Source organism: Thermomyces lanuginosus, assembly GCF_041956635.1.
Source record: "Thermomyces lanuginosus strain ATCC 200065 unplaced genomic scaffold VTN49scaffold_31, whole genome shotgun sequence".
NCBI classification, from domain to species: domain Eukaryota; kingdom Fungi; phylum Ascomycota; class Eurotiomycetes; order Eurotiales; family Trichocomaceae; genus Thermomyces; species Thermomyces lanuginosus.
Genome location: NW_027192365.1, coordinates 1,631,859 through 1,648,002, shown reverse-complemented (window position 1 = coordinate 1,648,002; position 16,144 = coordinate 1,631,859). Strand labels below are relative to the sequence as shown.

The 16,144-nt window shown below is 52.4% G+C and overlaps 8 protein-coding genes across 8 annotated transcripts; 5 read left to right on the top strand and 3 right to left on the bottom strand.

The window, feature by feature from the left end:
* Positions 1-418: 418 nt before the first annotated feature.
* On the top strand, positions 419-2,977 carry VTN49DRAFT_4662 (uncharacterized protein; the record flags this gene model as incomplete). Its single annotated transcript, XM_069412633.1, has 1 exon — positions 419-2,977. The coding sequence occupies one exon, from the start codon at positions 419-421 to the stop codon at positions 2,975-2,977; it is 2,559 nt and encodes an 852-aa protein (XP_069267857.1).
* Positions 2,978-3,237: 260 nt separating this feature from the next.
* On the bottom strand, positions 3,238-3,609 carry VTN49DRAFT_4661 (uncharacterized protein; the record flags this gene model as incomplete). Its single annotated transcript, XM_069412632.1, has 2 exons — positions 3,238-3,433; positions 3,512-3,609. The coding sequence occupies 2 exons, from the start codon at positions 3,607-3,609 to the stop codon at positions 3,238-3,240; spliced, it is 294 nt and encodes a 97-aa protein (XP_069267856.1).
* A 318-nt stretch (positions 3,610-3,927) lies between these two features.
* On the top strand, positions 3,928-5,957 carry VTN49DRAFT_4660 (uncharacterized protein; the record flags this gene model as incomplete). Its single annotated transcript, XM_069412631.1, has 5 exons — positions 3,928-3,986; positions 4,185-4,450; positions 4,507-4,671; positions 4,731-5,156; positions 5,203-5,957. The coding sequence occupies 5 exons, from the start codon at positions 3,928-3,930 to the stop codon at positions 5,955-5,957; spliced, it is 1,671 nt and encodes a 556-aa protein (XP_069267855.1).
* A 496-nt stretch (positions 5,958-6,453) lies between these two features.
* On the top strand, positions 6,454-7,426 carry VTN49DRAFT_4659 (uncharacterized protein; the record flags this gene model as incomplete). Its single annotated transcript, XM_069412629.1, has 2 exons — positions 6,454-6,686; positions 6,745-7,426. 2 exons carry the CDS (start codon positions 6,454-6,456, stop codon positions 7,424-7,426), a joined length of 915 nt encoding a protein of 304 aa, XP_069267854.1.
* A 138-nt stretch (positions 7,427-7,564) lies between these two features.
* Positions 7,565-8,792, top strand: VTN49DRAFT_4658 (uncharacterized protein; the record flags this gene model as incomplete). The annotated part of the gene is made up of 3 exons (XM_069412628.1): positions 7,565-7,622; positions 7,684-7,836; positions 7,891-8,792. 3 exons carry the CDS (start codon positions 7,565-7,567, stop codon positions 8,790-8,792), a joined length of 1,113 nt encoding a protein of 370 aa, XP_069267853.1.
* A 156-nt stretch (positions 8,793-8,948) lies between these two features.
* On the bottom strand, positions 8,949-11,782 carry VTN49DRAFT_4657 (uncharacterized protein; the record flags this gene model as incomplete). Its single annotated transcript, XM_069412627.1, has 4 exons — positions 8,949-11,071; positions 11,127-11,268; positions 11,329-11,402; positions 11,614-11,782. The coding sequence occupies 4 exons, from the start codon at positions 11,780-11,782 to the stop codon at positions 8,949-8,951; spliced, it is 2,508 nt and encodes an 835-aa protein (XP_069267852.1).
* A 544-nt stretch (positions 11,783-12,326) lies between these two features.
* VTN49DRAFT_4656 (uncharacterized protein) lies at positions 12,327-14,756 on the bottom strand (the record flags this gene model as incomplete). The annotated part of the gene is made up of 1 exon (XM_069412626.1): positions 12,327-14,756. The coding sequence occupies one exon, from the start codon at positions 14,754-14,756 to the stop codon at positions 12,327-12,329; it is 2,430 nt and encodes an 809-aa protein (XP_069267851.1).
* Positions 14,757-15,856: 1,100 nt separating this feature from the next.
* Positions 15,857-16,126, top strand: VTN49DRAFT_4655 (uncharacterized protein; the record flags this gene model as incomplete). The annotated part of the gene is made up of 2 exons (XM_069412625.1): positions 15,857-15,918; positions 15,973-16,126. The coding sequence occupies 2 exons, from the start codon at positions 15,857-15,859 to the stop codon at positions 16,124-16,126; spliced, it is 216 nt and encodes a 71-aa protein (XP_069267850.1).
* Between the last annotated feature and the right edge of the window lie 18 nt (positions 16,127-16,144).

Below are 16,144 nucleotides of genomic sequence, written 5' to 3'. Positions count from 1 at the left end.
GGTCACAAACGAGCCAGGTCCACGTGCCCCCATGTGCGCAGATAATCAAAAATTGCGCTCTTGTCGCTGAAACCTTAGACAATGAGTCAATGACTGTACCTTTTGTCCGTCTGCTGAAAAATTCAACTTGGTATCCTGCGTCCCAATCGGATTCTTAACTGGAACGAGGGTCTCAGGAACGCTAGGATAGTACCCACAACTACGAAGGAGTTTGATCATTCAAGCCCTTGAAACTCACCACCACAAAGCACCCCGGCGATGTGAAGCTGGGGCAGTGCTTAAGCGGTTACGATACCCCGTTTCAAATCTCAGACATGCTTGGCTACTTTTCTGATTGCATCAGTTCGAATGACCCTCCGGGGTCGACAGCGCATCCACTCAAAAGTCGGTGACAGCAAATCGTGCCCTGACTGGAGCCATGGCGCCGCCGGAACAACTGAGCGCCCAGGCCTCGCCTACTTCTGCCCTGAAAAAGAACAGCGCAACGTCCGAGTCCCAAGCCGGTGACGTCGATCGTCCAACGTCGAAGAACGGCCAACCTGTTGCGACGGTAATGACGAGGAATGAGGATCAGCAGAGGATCGTATTGCCGGACCCAGTCGCCTTTCGATACCTCGAAGATGACCCGACAACGGTGGTTCTAAGCCGGAGCACAACACTGCAAGGATACGAAACATACATCGTTGAACAATGGGCTTGTTCTCGCGCTCATCCTACGTTCATCATCGCTACTTACACTGGCGACCCTTCCCATACGATCCAGGTTGGTGTGCTGGCTGTGCCCATGGACCGAAACCTCTGGTCTCCGCGGGTGAAGCTCTATTTCACGGCGGTGCAACAGTGCCTGGCTTCCCCTCGAGAAACGCCTTTGGGCACGCTGATGGTTACCAACCTAAGTGCATTACATTCTGCATTGACTGTGATTTCGGTACCAAACGGCGATGTGAAAGGACACAGGGATACTTTCGTTGTCAATGAAAACCTGAAGAGACTAGGATGTGCTGGCCGAGCAGGCCTGAATCTACATCCGCCGTCACCAGTGGTAGAAGCCAAATTCTATCAACTGTACCGGACCAGTGAACGCGTGCCGCTGTATTCAGCCGTGGTTGAGCTAGTGAAGCAGTGCCAAACTGCGTTGACAATTTTTGATAAGCTGGCTCCAGAGTATGTCGATGGCCTCCTTTGCGACGTGACGGAGAAAGCAATTGTGGACTGGTGGGCAGATATCGGGACAGATCTCTACAATGTCGAGCCAAATGACGGTACTTTAGGCCCAATGACGGTCGCAGCTCTGCTGGGCACATTCATGGGTGCTCGCAATCGGCTGCATGCTTATGGGGCTCCAGTTCCCAAGGACGTATTCGATACACGGGCCCTAAAAGCCGGCATTGGAAGCTTCCAAAAGTCCCAGAAACTGAAGAAAACACGGCGACTGGATCGACAAACATTGGACCGGTTACACCGTGTCACAGCCAAGGCGGCCGCGTCCACATCCGAGAGTTGGACAGGAGCGGTCAAGCACACCGTCGCCGAGCTGAGCGGGAAAGGCGGTGAAATGGTAATGGGCATGGTCGGGAGGGATAAAGTAGGCATTGGAGATGTTGAGACGTTGGATCTGGAGCGGTTTGTCCAGTTAGTCACTGGCGAGCGAGCGCGGTGGCTCTGGCATGGGAAACCTCGAAAAACTCACAATCGCCATGGTTCGGAGCTTGCGCCAGAGATGGATGATCTCGTCTTTGGAAACGACGATCAAGGGGGCTACGTGTGGACAAGTCGTAGGCGCCGGGGCGGATCAGAAAGTCCTGCCACGCATGAAGGGGAATCAAATCTATCATCAGATGATCGAGAGCAAAATCTGGGGAAAATTGTGTCACGGAGTCTTACGGGCAAGGTGTCGGACGCCAGAGCAGGATTTGGCCGATTCAAAGACGCCGTCGGCATATCCGGCCGTAGGTCTCACCACGCATACAAGTTCAGCAAGGATACTGGGGCTTTCCCGGAGAATGAGTATATCCACGGCAATGGAGTCGAAAGTGAGTCCGACGGCGCCGTATTCCATACCCACGGAGAGCTGCCCGGGAAGAAACAACCGAAAAGTCCACCCCGGGATAATCAAGGCGAGGGAAGCAACGTAGCATCCCCGATAACCAAGCCTATTCCGGAAATACACATTGAAGCCGAGCCTACTCCGGATGAGAGTAAAGTGGACATTTCACGTTTAAATTCCCAGGATCTCTCAACTCAAGCAACGGAGGACGGTGGCGAAATAACGGACCTCGAATTGTCCAAAACTCGATCCACCGATGGTCCGACCGAGCAGAGCCAGGAACCATCGCCGGGGTCCCCATCGAGGAGTCTGCGTCGGTCACAGAGTGTGCCAGTGAGCTGTCCCAACGAGCGTTTGTCGCGAAATGCCCGCTGGCCCCGACATCTTTCATTTAGTATTGCGGAGGAGGTCGTTCTTGGTTGGGAAGGCTTCCGAAATGACGTTCTCGGACAGGAATCGGATTTAGAACGTGCGATGCGTTTAGAAGATGTGTTATTTTCCGACGCACAGATCTTCCGCTCACGGATCCAGGATCTGAGCCAGAAAACGATCCCTTGGGTTGAGGAGCAAGTGGACTCTGTTGGACGCCTGCTCCAGCAGGCCAGTTCCCTGCACGAAGAGTTGAATGCCATGTATCCTGAGCGCAGCGAAGAGTTTCAAGGCCTCCGCGAGCGTATTGCCCAGTTTCTGGGGGACGAGACGACTCGACTCACCGAAAGCATCAAAAGGCTGGAGCTCCTTGGTGCCAAACTGGACTACGAGCTCAATGTTCTGCAGTCGAAGGTGGATGAAGTCGAGGACGGTCTCCGGGAGTTTGAGCGGCAAGTGGTGGAAATTGAGGCGCGAATCAAGGGGTTGGTTAATGGTGAACGGCAGCAGCATGGCTCTTCATTGTTGTCGTGGATTAGCAGGATATTTGGACGTGCATGAGCGACGTGTGCATTTTACGAATGTACAGCGATGTTCAAGGCATTTTCGGGTGGCCTGGCGTTGGGGGTTTTGTGTGATGCATTTTCATAGCGAGTCTTGATTTAGGACAGATACTGTACATTATTGAGCGTTCCAAAGTTTTACTGAACCGCGCCCAATTCCACCAATCGTTTACCATGAGAAGACATCGAATTGGAGTAGAGAGAATGCGGCAACTCAATTTCGGCCACGGTTTCGAGCAATCCCGGGCCGCAGTTATATTAGAGCCCAAATCCTCCCATACCTCCGGCGGCCTGCCGGCCAGCAGCGGCCTCATTCTGCATCTTCTCGCTGACCTTAATGTTTACCTCGAAGAATTTTGCCACGCAGCGATCCAGGCAGACGGACTCGCCCTTGTTGAGGTCACTTTCCCGGTAGTCGTTGGGGATGCACTTGTTGATGCAGGATTGAGTCAATCTGCAATACCAGGTTTCGGGTCAGCTGTTGCCGTGAAAAGTGATATGAAAAGGATTATGCGCTGCGTTCGTATCGTACCGGTTGAACATGTCCGAAATCACTTCGACTTCGGTTTCCGCCGCGGCGATTTTCTGCTCTGAAGAGAGCTTGGGTTGGCCGCCGAAGAGGAAGGACATCTTGCTCGGTTGTTTCGTCGAAAGGGGCTGAGAATTATAGAATTAAGGCGTGGTCTGCGCAACTGTCAGAAGAATTTCATTCCGTAAAAATGTATTGAGAACCGACCCTCTTGGTGAAGATGCTGGCGATGATTTTTCTAGTTTATCAGAGCCGATCGGATCGCCAGCTGGGTTTGCGGATTCTGGTTGGAGCTTGGACCAACCGGCAGAATCGGACCAAGAAATTTCATCGGGTCTTCGCGTGAAATGGGCGCGTTCACTCTGATAAACGCCACAACTACCTACAAGAAATGCAGCATCCAGTCAGTCAATAGGCCAATGTTGTCAATTGGTCCAAGAAGAGTCTCCCAGAGATTTCTGGGAGAGCGCTTCATCTGGTGAGTGCTACCAAACCCGAAGCCTTTCCTTCCCAGAGATGAAATACCACCACTTTTAGAACCGCTGCAATGACGTGCGTCGTAAATGTTCGTCGCACACTGAGATTCAACGGTTGCTTTCGGGCCCTGAACTGAGCACTCTTGAAGTTTTCGTCTGAGATCTACTTGTAAACAAGCGCGCTGACTAGTCTTGAATAGTAGAAGTTGCCAGTCGTCGCACAGAACGCCCCCATTGTTTCGCCCTCTAGGTTTACAGACCGCAAGGACTGTTCGATGGAATCATACAATAGCGTCCGCTGAAAAAGGCGTCAAGGATCGTATCCAGGAAGTCCACAATGCCGTTCCTAACCCCTACCCTCGGATACCAACCGATGGTCGCAAGATCAGCATCCCGGAGTTTTGTTCTCGCTATAATCATCTTGAGCCTAACCAGGTCATTGAGGAGGACACTGTCGTGCTTCAGGGTATGTAGCGACTTCCGCCCTGGCAGAAAACCTCCATGTACTTAGATTTTTTGTAGGCAGAATACGATCCTATAGACTGGCTGGAAGCAAATTGATCTTTTTCGACCTTGTGCAGGATGGCGTCAAAGTGCAAGCCATGTGCAATAAGCGACTGCTCGAAGATGTAAGCCCGGAAAGGTTCAAGGAATTTTACCGTCTGCTCCGTCGCGGAGATGCCTTTTGTTCGTCCCCCTTCTCTTTGGAAGACTTTGGTGGGAGACTTCAGACTAATCGAGAGCAGCCATTACAGGAAATCCGCACCGGACGGGACGAGGTGAGCTTACTTTGCGAGTGACTGAGCTTCCAGTGCTCCTTTCGCCGTCGTTGCATGATGTCCCGGTTGATGCACACGAGCACGAGAATTCTCCGTATCCTCGCCATGTCCAGTTTCTTGCAGACCAACATGCTGCCGATACCTTGCGTGTACGGTCGACTTTGATTCAGTATATCCGCCAGTTCTTCACTGAGCGGTCTTTCATGGAAGTCAACACCCCAATCATCGCGGGCGAGGCAGGGGGTGCGACCGCACGTCCGTTCGTTACCTCAGCCACCGAGTTCCCAGAGAAACGATTATCGCTGAGAATCGCGCCGGAACTATGGTTGAAGCGATTGGTCATTGGAGGTTTTGACAAGATATTTGAGATTGGCTCCTCTTTTCGCAATGAAGGTAAGTCAAAGTGCTCAGGGCTATGTTACCATATTGACTTGAAAAGGCATCGATCGAACACATAACCCCGAGTTTACTACTTGCGAGTTCTACCAAGCATACTCAAACTTGGAAGATCTCATGTCTCTGACGGAGACGTTCATGTCGGGCATGGCGTCACACATAGCTAAGTTTAAGAACGACATCGGTTCGAGCCTTGACGGCCCCGATGTAGACTTTACAACCCCGTTTCGAAGAATTGATTTCATTCCTGCAATTGAGGAAGCTATTGGCCGGAGCCTACCAGCACTGAATTCCCCCAGTGCGGAAGCCGACCTCAAGAACCTCTTCGCCGACCTAGCAATCCCACTCCCTGACATACCCACTCTTCCCAGACTCATCGATAAGCTCTGCTCCCACTACCTCGAGCCTCAATGTACCAACCCGACGTTCATCGTCTACCCGCCGGAGTGCGTCTCTCCTCTCTCGAAGTCATTCAATCATCCTTCTCGCCCAGAACAACGCGTTGCCGCTCGCTGCGAGCTCTTCATCGACGGACGAGAATACGTCAACGCATATGAAGAAGAGAACTCGCCGTTTGAGCAGCGAAGGAAATTCATGGAGCAACTAGAATACAACAAGGATACTCAGGAATGGGGCGAGCTCGATGAGGCGTATCTCCAGGCTTTAGAATGGGGGCTGCCTCCGACGGGCGGCTGGGGCTGTGGTGTTGATCGGCTGGTAATGCTCTTTACTGGCATGAAGAGGATTGGAGATGTGTTGCCGTTTGGGACGTTGAGGGCTGTGACGAGAAATGTATAAATTAAGTCTCAGTGTATTATATATCATTGTTTTGAATTTGCATATGAAAGAGCAGGGTTCGACTTGCGTATGCCATCGCCAGTATGTGGAGACATTTACGGTGTCTAAGAGGGGGTGTGCAGCTAAAGCTTTCGGCTTCCGAGCTCAACATCATGGGGACCTAGCTCCAGCTTAAACACGACCATCATGTATTCTCACGCGCTTGATATGCAATCTCCGCTTGGCAATGAAACGAATACCCACGCGTCTGCACCTGCATCCGCAGGTCAGGATCCAAAGTTTGCATATCTGTCATCATCACCCTTGCCATCACCCTCGCCCCGGGCCTTCTCTCACCAACCAGCACCGTCATACTCTCAGCTCCAACAACCAGCACCGCAGCCTTAGAAACCCAAGAATAGCAGTACACTCGCGTTCCTTTGTCTCTTCAAGTATATGGACTCCGCCCCTTGTGTTTCTGGGCCTCGGGCTCACACTTTGGACATACAAATGCATCATGATGGTCTTGTTCCAGAACAAGATCATCTACATGCCAAACATTCCTCCATTCTCGCGGTCTGAGACCGTCGAGGCATATGAGAGGTTGTGTGCGCCCGTGCGCTGGAAAGAGGAGAGTACTGTTGCAGAGGATAACACGCGCCTTGCGTTGGTCGTAGGTGAGATTCCGTCCGAGGATACTGCGAATGTGACGAAGGATTCGGAGAGACTAGTCGTGTTGTATTTTCAGGGGTACGTCTCCGGCGTTTTCTACGTATTTATCGTGCGAGTAGATCGCTGACGGTGCCAGAAATGCCTCGTCTATGCCACCAAGGTTGCCCTATCTCTCTTCTACAATAAAGGAGGCCCATAGAAATCATTCCAACGTCTCAATTGTGGCGGCCTCTTACCGCGGATACTGGAAATCCGCCGGCAAGCCTACAGCCAAAGGCATCGCGCGCGATGCGTCAGCCGCACTGCGCTGGACATTGCAGCGTTACGCGCATGGCAACGAACGCGCAAAGATTGTCCTCTGGGGACAGAGTATTGGCGCGGGTGTCGCGACGAATCTCGTGGCTGAGTTTTTGGAGTCGCAACATCCAAGCGACAACACCGAGGCTGTCATCCATGGAATCGTCATGGAGACGCCCTTCACCAGTCTCAAAGACCTGTTGGTGGCATTTTACCCGCAAAGGTGGCTTCCTTATCGCTACTTGACCCCATTTCTGAGATCAAATTGGGACAGTGTGCAAGCACTGGAGCGGATTGGGAGAGTCGGACGCAGATCGCAAGGTCGCTTGCCTAGGATCTTGATGCTGGAAGCCGAGAGGGATGAGGTGGTGCCGGCAGGCCAAGCGGCCAAATTGGAGGGGGTGTGCAAGGAACACGGGTTGGACGTAGAGCGAACGGTCATATCCGGTGCGCTACATACAGAGGTTGTTGCGAAATCCGAGGGCCGAAGGGAGATAGCGAGATTCTTGAAAACCATCTAAGGTTCGCGGCACGTTGCATCCGAACTCCGCTGATACCCGCAAGACGCTGGTGGGGTTTCGTTGTTAAGGCTTCATCTCCGCAGTGGTGAACAGAACACCAACTTGAAGGTTCACATTCAATTGAGCGCGATAAGCAAGATGGTCTCGATAACCCACGAAGAGCCCGTGACGGTGAGTCTGCAGGACCTTGTCAATGGTTAGCACCCCCGTTCCTCCTTAATCAATGCAGGAAGCGCGAAACTAATTCCGAAAACCAGGCACGGTCCCATCTTCGACATTGACCGCGGCCTTTGGGCCACAGAGTCTGGGGATCATTGTTGTCAAGGATCTGCCGCCGAAGTTCGCTCGTCTACGCGCCTCGGTTCTTTCCAGCGCGTCGTATCTTGCCAATTTGCCGGCCGACGAACTCGGTTCGTGAAAGGGACATTTCGTCAAATCTTCGTTGATCGCTGATAAACGTCCAGCACGGCTAGAATGCCCGCAGTCGAAATACCTCGTAGGCTGGTCATGCGGCAAGGAAACGTTGCGATCCGGACATTTTGATACGCTGAAGGGATCCTACTACTTCAACTGCGCCTTTTATCAGGACCCATCGCTGCAGAATGCTCCAGCAGACGATTACCCCGATTTCCCACAGTACACGGCGCCGAATATCTGGCCGGACGAGAGCAAACTTCCTGGCTTTCGAAAGAATGTCGAAGAGCTCACCTCTTTGATTATCGATACGGCGGCGCTGGTGGCGCGCGCTTGCGATCGGTTCGCCAAGGAGAACATCGAGGGATACCAAGAGGGGTACCTGGAGAGGGTTGTTCGAAGCAGTCTAACAACCAAGGGCCGATTGCTGCATTATTTCCCGCGGGAACAAGATTCTACGCCCTCTCCTGACACCACAAAGGAGGCCGAGGATGGCGAAAACGACGATTGGTGCGCAACGCACCTCGATCATGGTTGTCTCACTGGCCTTACTTCTGCCATGTTCATCGACGAAGCCGCAAACCCTCCAGCGGCAAGCCTCCCAACCTCGGACGGCACAACAGAGTTACAGCCTCTCCCCGAACTCCCATCCTCTCCCGACCCATCCGCCGGCCTCTACATCCGCTCCCGCACAGGCGCTATCGTCAAAGTGAACATCCCTAAGGATTGTCTCGCTTTCCAAACGGGCGAAGCGCTGGAACTCATCACGCAGGGAAGATTCCGTGCAGTGCCGCATTTCGTGAGGGGAGTTTCTGATACGGCGAACGCTGGCACTGCGAGAATCGCGCGGAATACTCTCGCAATCTTCACCCAGCCGAACCTCAAGGAGGAGGTCAAACCGGGTGTGACGTTTGCGGACTTCGCCAGGGAGGTCGTGGCGCGGACGTATTGATCCCCTTTCCGCCGCTGCATTCTTCCCAGCGTCCATCTCAATGATATTTTTATGATCAACCGTGGCATTGCATATAGTACAAAATATAAGTATGGCTATGCAGAGTAACTATATCACACAATCGTAGCCCATGTTCCAAGCGAGCACAAAAGTGCGTCAGTGCTGTGAAACGAAGAGCGAGGAGTCCGAGCCACCACTTTCTACCATCATCTCTTCAGATGTCTCGCTCACTTCCTGTGCTTCCCCTGGTGCTTGCCTAACATTGCCCTTTGGCGTAGTCTTGTGGCTGGACGGCGGATTCGGAAGCTCAGGAGTGCCAACGCGCTTGTTCGTGTCTTTCGACATGCGGGTATTTCTTCTTATTCGCAGGGGAGGCTCGGAGTCGTTGTCTGCATCTTCGCTGGCGATTCCGGTCAAATCTATGACTTCGACGGTACTGGTTGGTTTGCTATTGTTATTGCGGATGTCGCTGACTGGTTCTGTCTTGACTCCTTCCTGCGGCAGCGGTTCTTCATCTTTAGTGTGGTCGACGACGGCTCGATTCGGTCGGCGACGTCGGAGTGTGGGCCGGGGTTCCCAATCCTCATCGTCGTCATCGTCGTCTTGTACTTGGATTTGGCTGTTTTGATCGGGTAGAAGAATCAGCTCGTCGCTGCTGTCGTTGGGAATGCTGTCGATTTCGTCATCCATAATCGTTGCTGCTTCCTCGCTATAGACGCCATCCAGACTCCCATTAGTCGTTGTGCCTGCGGTCAATGTATCGTCGGGGACAGCACTGGCCCTTGTTATTCTCGTTGACTTTATCGCGTCCTTGTTCCCGAGATGCTTCCGTGCCTTGTTCGGTGATTTGACCACGACTGGCTGCTTGGACTTGCGATCCAGTTTTGCGAGGACCTTCCGCCACATTTTCGGGTCCCGTGCTTCGTTGTATCCCGCCACGTCCTCTCCGTTGAGGCTGTCAATGCCCAGCGCCAGGGTGCGGGAGTCGGCCCAGAACCATTTCTGGCCGTCTTCCATCCGATTGTCGGTCTGCCGCGACCACTGCTGGCTGGCGAGCATCCCGTGGAGGTCCAACCCCAGAGACGTGCTGCCGAAGGCTAGTTTCATGGCATCGGGCTCCCAACATCGGCCAATGATCATATCCAGCGATACTTTGAGAGAAGTACCTGGTGGATGCACCGCGTACCACGATCCGTAGCCATTCATGTTAGGTTTCTGAAACACCTCAACCACTTCCCTCGGCGTCAGCGGTTCAAGCCTTTTGTCCATCCCAGGCGCCCGATAGGCCCTGCCCGGCGAAAGACTGTACACTCTCCCATAGAGGTAAACCCGATGTTTCGATGCTAGCAGTGGAGATGTCACTCGCTCAATACATGATAAAAGCTGAATCTCGATCTGGTCGATAACCATGACATCGGTCACGGGAGGTAACTCCTCTCCCAGCTTGGCCCCGGGGGGTTTCAGCCGTACCACGTCCCCGAGAATCAGCAGCTCTGGCCCCAGGAAGATTCCTTGAGAGTAGACGGATGCATTCGGCCATTCCCCTTTGAACCGTTGCTTGCCTACCAGCGAAAATGAAGACATTACCGTCATCGCATACTTGATGGATGGATGCCATTTTTCTTGGGGTATGCCGTACAAAAATATCGGCCAAAAGTAGAACGGTCGTATGCAGTTGATGTGAATGTATTTGGACTGTAGTGACAGGCTCTTGTCGTCGTCGTTTGGATCGGGAAAGGTCTCCACGCGGAAGCCAGAGTAATTCACAGCAAAGCGCTTGCGCACGGGTTCAACGAGATCCTCCTGGACAACGGGCTCTTCGGGCGTCTGACCAATGGTGCCCGCTCGCCAGTCAGGATATTCGAGAAACCTCTTCTCTCGACGTGAATACATTTGATATGTCTCGCTCCTCTGATCAAAGACAAGATCGTAGTCTGTGCACGGCGTCCATAGGACAACTTCACCCACGCGAGGTATAAATGAACTCTGCAGCTCCAGGCTTTTCAAATGCACCTGTAAAGGCTTGCATTCCACCCTCCAATCCATACTCTTGGGCTCCCTAACGGGCTCGTCCAGCGTCTTAGCCGCCTTGAGCCTTTTGATTGCCGCCCGGAAAAAGTCCGGTGTACCCTCAGAATCCAAGGCTTGCTGTTGAACCTTGCGCTTTACGCCACTGGACGTTGGGCGACTCTTTGACCTAGACCCGCTAGAAGTGCTCATGGTACCCCTGCTAGAACCATTGCGGTCAATGGTCAGAAATGAGTTTTTTAACCGCCCAACTGCGAAGAGCCTGTCAGCGGAGACTCAGAAAAGCGGAGCCTCGGGTCTGCTCACCTGGGCCGGCATCAAGCCGTTTACAGTGGTCGCACGTGCATTGGTCAACGCTGCCACTCATGAGCCAGCAGAAATGAGGAAACATCTGGTTGGGTGAGTTAAATGGTGCTCTCGAGGGGTGGCCCCATACGGCCTTTGGCCACTGTGTGTTTGGGTCAATTTCAGCAGTGACAAAGCTCAAGAGCTTCAAGGACTAACTTACTGTCGAGCCAGATGGGCGTGGTCGCTCAAAAACAACATAGTTATCAGGCATCTTTTCCAAGATGTAACTAAGGCCTGGATCCCGTTAGGACGCGCTTGGTATCAGGACATGCTGTGCAATCCACATTTCAAGACAGTTCATAATCCATGTGCATGCAGGAGCCTTCAAAACAGTGCGCAGCAGATTTCCCGGTTCAGGCGGGTATGCACTCGTTCATGCAATGATTTGTGACGATGATTGGGCTTTGGTAGGCCAGCAGCTCGATGCGATTCGATCATAACCTACCTTGTCTGTATTCACCTCTCTTTCTCATCCATATCACGGCCAGCTTCTGCCGATATATCCTGTCATCGGCTGGCCTCCAGTTACTTTCCATCGGCCACGCATCTCGCGTGCCATCGGAAATATAACTGGAGCTCAGCGGGACAATGACCTCATCTCCCTTTGAAGACATGATGGTGATGGGACACCGCTAGGGGCGAAAAGGAGCACTCGCAAATGTCTCTTCTTGAGTAGATCATCGAGGAGTGCATTTGTGAACGACGAATATGCATTTGCAGGAGTTAAGGCACGGTCAAGAATCCATTGCTTCTACAACAAAAGTACTTGCTCTGTATAGTCTCGTACGAAGACCTTCATTTTTCTACAGACCTCAACTGTCGCGAAGACCAGTCCCCGAGTTATGGACGATGCTATTGGGTGACGCACCACCTGGGTAGAGTCACGTGAAATTCATTTCGGCAGCTACTGTCAGCCCAAGCACATTCTTTGCCTCCTCTTTTTGTACTAGCCTTCTCTGGACCTTTTGAGCTGTTTTTGAAGCATTCCTGTGTCAACTGGTTTAGACACCGCGAAGAGAGACAAAAGGCTCAGTTACATATCGGCACGATTGGCTGACTGCCAATGAAGAGAAATTGAATGCAGCGTTACTGATCGTTCGTAATTTATACTCATCATTCAGTCTATACAAGGTGGTGTCGTACCATAGTACAAATCGCCTAATCCGCTTCATTCCCTGGCGGAGGTCCCAGCTCGCCTTCCGAGACCCAGACTTTGCGCAATTCATTATTGATTTCATCGAGGCGTTGTTTCCACGAATCCACGTTGTCGAGGCGCTTGCGCAGTTCTTGCAACTCTTTCTCAACCTCCATCTTTTCCTTCTCAGTGCCGATGCGCTCGAATTCCCACTCCTCTCCTGTCTCACCAAGGCCAAGCGTGAGCTGGTATGTGTGATACTTCTTCAAGGACGCACGGGTGGAGATTGTGATCAGCGTGATACCCTTGTCTTTTGCGCGTTCGTAGAGCAAGCCCTCAACGTCCGAGGAGACTGCCGAGGTACCTTCGTCGATGAAGGCATATCGGGGTTCATGGTAGAACAGCCTTGCCATTGCCATTCGCTGTTTCTCGCCGCCACTAAGGACATCCTTCCATTCCTTACGGCAATCCCAGCCACCTTCACGCTCAACTAGGTAGCCAAGATGAACCTCTTCTAAGATCCGTTGCAATTCAGCGTCTGTCCGTCCGTTCTCACGCATGTTCATTTCGCTGTGCGGATAGATGATCTGGTCGCGCAAGGTTCCGACGCTCAGGTAGGGTCGCTGCGGCAAGAACATAATCCCGTCAAGGCCGAAGTTGCGGGGACGACTAACAAGACCCCGATATACTGGCCAAAGGCCAGCCACAATGCGGGCGATGGATGATTTTCCAATGCCGTTGGGACCAGTAATGAGCAGATGGTCGCCGGAATGGACGATGAAAGACAGGGACTGGATCAACTCATCGCCTCCCTGCGGGTAGAGCCCTGGAGCGACAATGGGAACATGCTCCAGACGAACTCCATCGAAACCACTGTGGATGGTACCTTGGACGTCGGGTAGGGAGTATAGTTCAGGCTGCGTCCCTTGTGGGAGGTGATACGCGTTTGCGTGAACACGGTGTAGCGTTGACACGAGCGTGTAGACTCGCGATGTATAACCAGCCAGCTCAGAGATATCCTTGATACTGTACATCATACGCCCTCCCGCATCGGCTAGGGACAGCAGCAGCCGTTTGTTGGTAATGAATTCTTTCATGCGACCGCGTTCTCGGCTCGAATTCCTCGAGCCCTCGGCAAGTTCCTGGAGGCCACCAGCACCTCCCCATGCCGGAAGGAACACAGGAACTGATGTGATGAAATAACCAAACGCAGACCAAACGTATTTGAGGATCATATCTTCCAGCATGTTGTAGTGGATCCTGACGCTGTGAATGCCCTTCATCCACCGCTGGAGGTCCTCGAAGCTCTTGGTCAAGAAGACTTTTTCAATTTCTGCGCCGCCGTAGAATGCAATTTCTTCAGCATTTGCCAAAAGTCTCGAGTGGAGACCTCTGAAATCGCCTTCTCGCTTGCCCTCGACGGCCTTGAGCTTCCCGAACGGCGGTGAGAGTTTGCGGAGGACGGTGGCGGTGCCAAAATAGCCGCTGAGGATGGCACCCAACGCAACAGGTCCGACATTGCGATAGATTTGATAGGTGAAAAAGGCCAAATCCACGGCGGGCTTACCGAGTGACGAGGTCAAGCCTGCTGCGGCTGCACAAAACAAGGTCAGATCTTGAGTGATGAACTGGTCTGCCCCTTGTCCGATGGCCCCGTCCAAGTTGCTCAGTCTGTAGTAGTTCATGTTGTCGTTGAGGTAGAGGTCGTGGATGTACCTCGTCAACCTCGTGCGGAATGCGATCGATAGCTTGGACTGCAAGAAATGGATCATTGCATTCGTGTATGATGCGAAGGTCCCAATTCCACACCATTTAATTAGCCCCCAAATGAATGCCCGCCCTTTTCCTGCAACCAAATCTCGAACAATCTCTCCATCTAATCGAGCAATCAGCAGAGACAGATAGGTCCGCAACAACAGGAAGAACCCATGACTCATTAGCAGCCCCGCCTCTTTGGAATGCCATCGTGGGACCATGATGCTCATTAGACTCAAGAACTGATGTAAAAAAGCCAAGTTCAGGCCAGGCTTGGTCGACAGAGGTGGGGCATGGGACATAGAATCTTCGTCGCTGAGTCGAGCAGCGCGGGGAGGATTCAGGAACAATCTGCGATGGGCGTCGAAAGTTGTAGGCTTAGTAGGATAGATGGTGACTTTGGAGGTCATGTTATCCCGATAGGGCACATAGATAATCCGCGACCCATCTTTGCCTCGAATCCCAGAGTTCCTGCGCACCATGCGCCTGCCCTGGGCATGCTCCTTGGAGCGTTTCCGGTACCATTTGTACCCTCCATAACTTGAACTTATAATCGACAGCAGAAGGGCCAGGGTAGCAAGTAACCGAGTTGTCCTGGTCGTTTTATGGTAGAACCGCTTGCGAATCCGTTCCAGGTACCGATGGTAAAGCATGAGGATGGGATCCTCCGCGTAGCGCAGGGTCGACTGAGCCGCCATAGTTGATCACTGGGATAGAATCCCGCTCCTCAACCATGGCATATTCATTCTTTGTTTCTGTGGAAGAAGGCAAAAGGTTCGGAAGAGGAACCGGGGGAACTGGGGAAGACCGCTACGGCTGCCAACGGCTTGTGACGTCGAGCATGTGAACACCTCGGGTGTTGGAGAATCACGTGCAGGGAATGTCCCACGGTCGCACCAGCTCCCGCTGAGTCAGCAGCTTAGCCAGATTCAAAAAGATTTCAAATTCCTGAACCGGTTTAGGCTCTGGCATTTGCGAATTCATTTGTAAATTTTTGGAGCCGATTTCCACATGTGAATGATGTGATAGATTATCATATGTTCGAGTTGTTCGACAGTTGACACTTCACCAGCTCGGCCAATGAAGGTAGAAAAAATAAGGAACAAAAAGACAACTTGCAATTTGTATTTACGGCGTAAGTTCACGAGTTGCCCGTAATATTTCAGCTCCGGAGTAGTTACTTTCAGGTGATGAGCTCACTCCGCATTGTAAGTTACTCGAAAATACGATATCAGAACCGGCTATAATGGGTGAAAACGATTGGCCAGCAGTGTGATTGCGCCTCTTGGCATCCGAAATTCGGACCAACAATTCGACAGAGAGCAGATCTTGGGCTTTCTCAGCCCTCGTGCAGAATCGCTCTGCTTGCCGCCCAGATGAATGTCGGCTCCACACGGCCCTTTCCGACTCCAAATCAAAGCCGAGTGCTTACTGCTCTGTTGTGTGACTTGGAAGGCGTCATTTGGACCAGTTGCGAAAGTAACCACGCTATGACTGGATCTCGACCCCATACAATTCCCCATGGGCAGGTCATGGAGCAAAGTTCATTTGTTTCTCACAGCGATCATCGTGCAAGATCGCAGTGCTTGGCAGCGTGGACGCTGTTGACGTTCTAGACGGTAGTCACTCGTCAGTGACCTGGGGTTTTGTGTAGCTTAGCCTTCAGAATCTTCCAAAATAGGGCCCAGGACTTTGTTCAACAAATGCAGAAATCAGTAAATACAACACCCACGTGCGAGTATTCCGACCGTGCTCAGAAGACAACTGAAATCACTTGGCGGAGTTTGTGTTGACTAAAATGTTGTCGCTCGAATTAAGTTTGCGCCTTGGAGCAGCTTCCGGTCGAAGTCACCAACTGGCGTAAGTAATTATTGGGGCTAGCAGACTAGCTAAGGCTAAGCAGCGCTCCCGCAGACACCTGGATCTTCCTCCTCGATTAATCACTGGCTACTTTCTTCACCCCGAATCCGCTTCTCTCGAGAACTCATCACGATCATTTCATTCTCGAGCGCACCCGATCGTCGTCGGGCATCGACTTCGCCGCTGCTCGCCGCGCGCTTGCGTTTGAGTCCCTCATTCCGCCCGC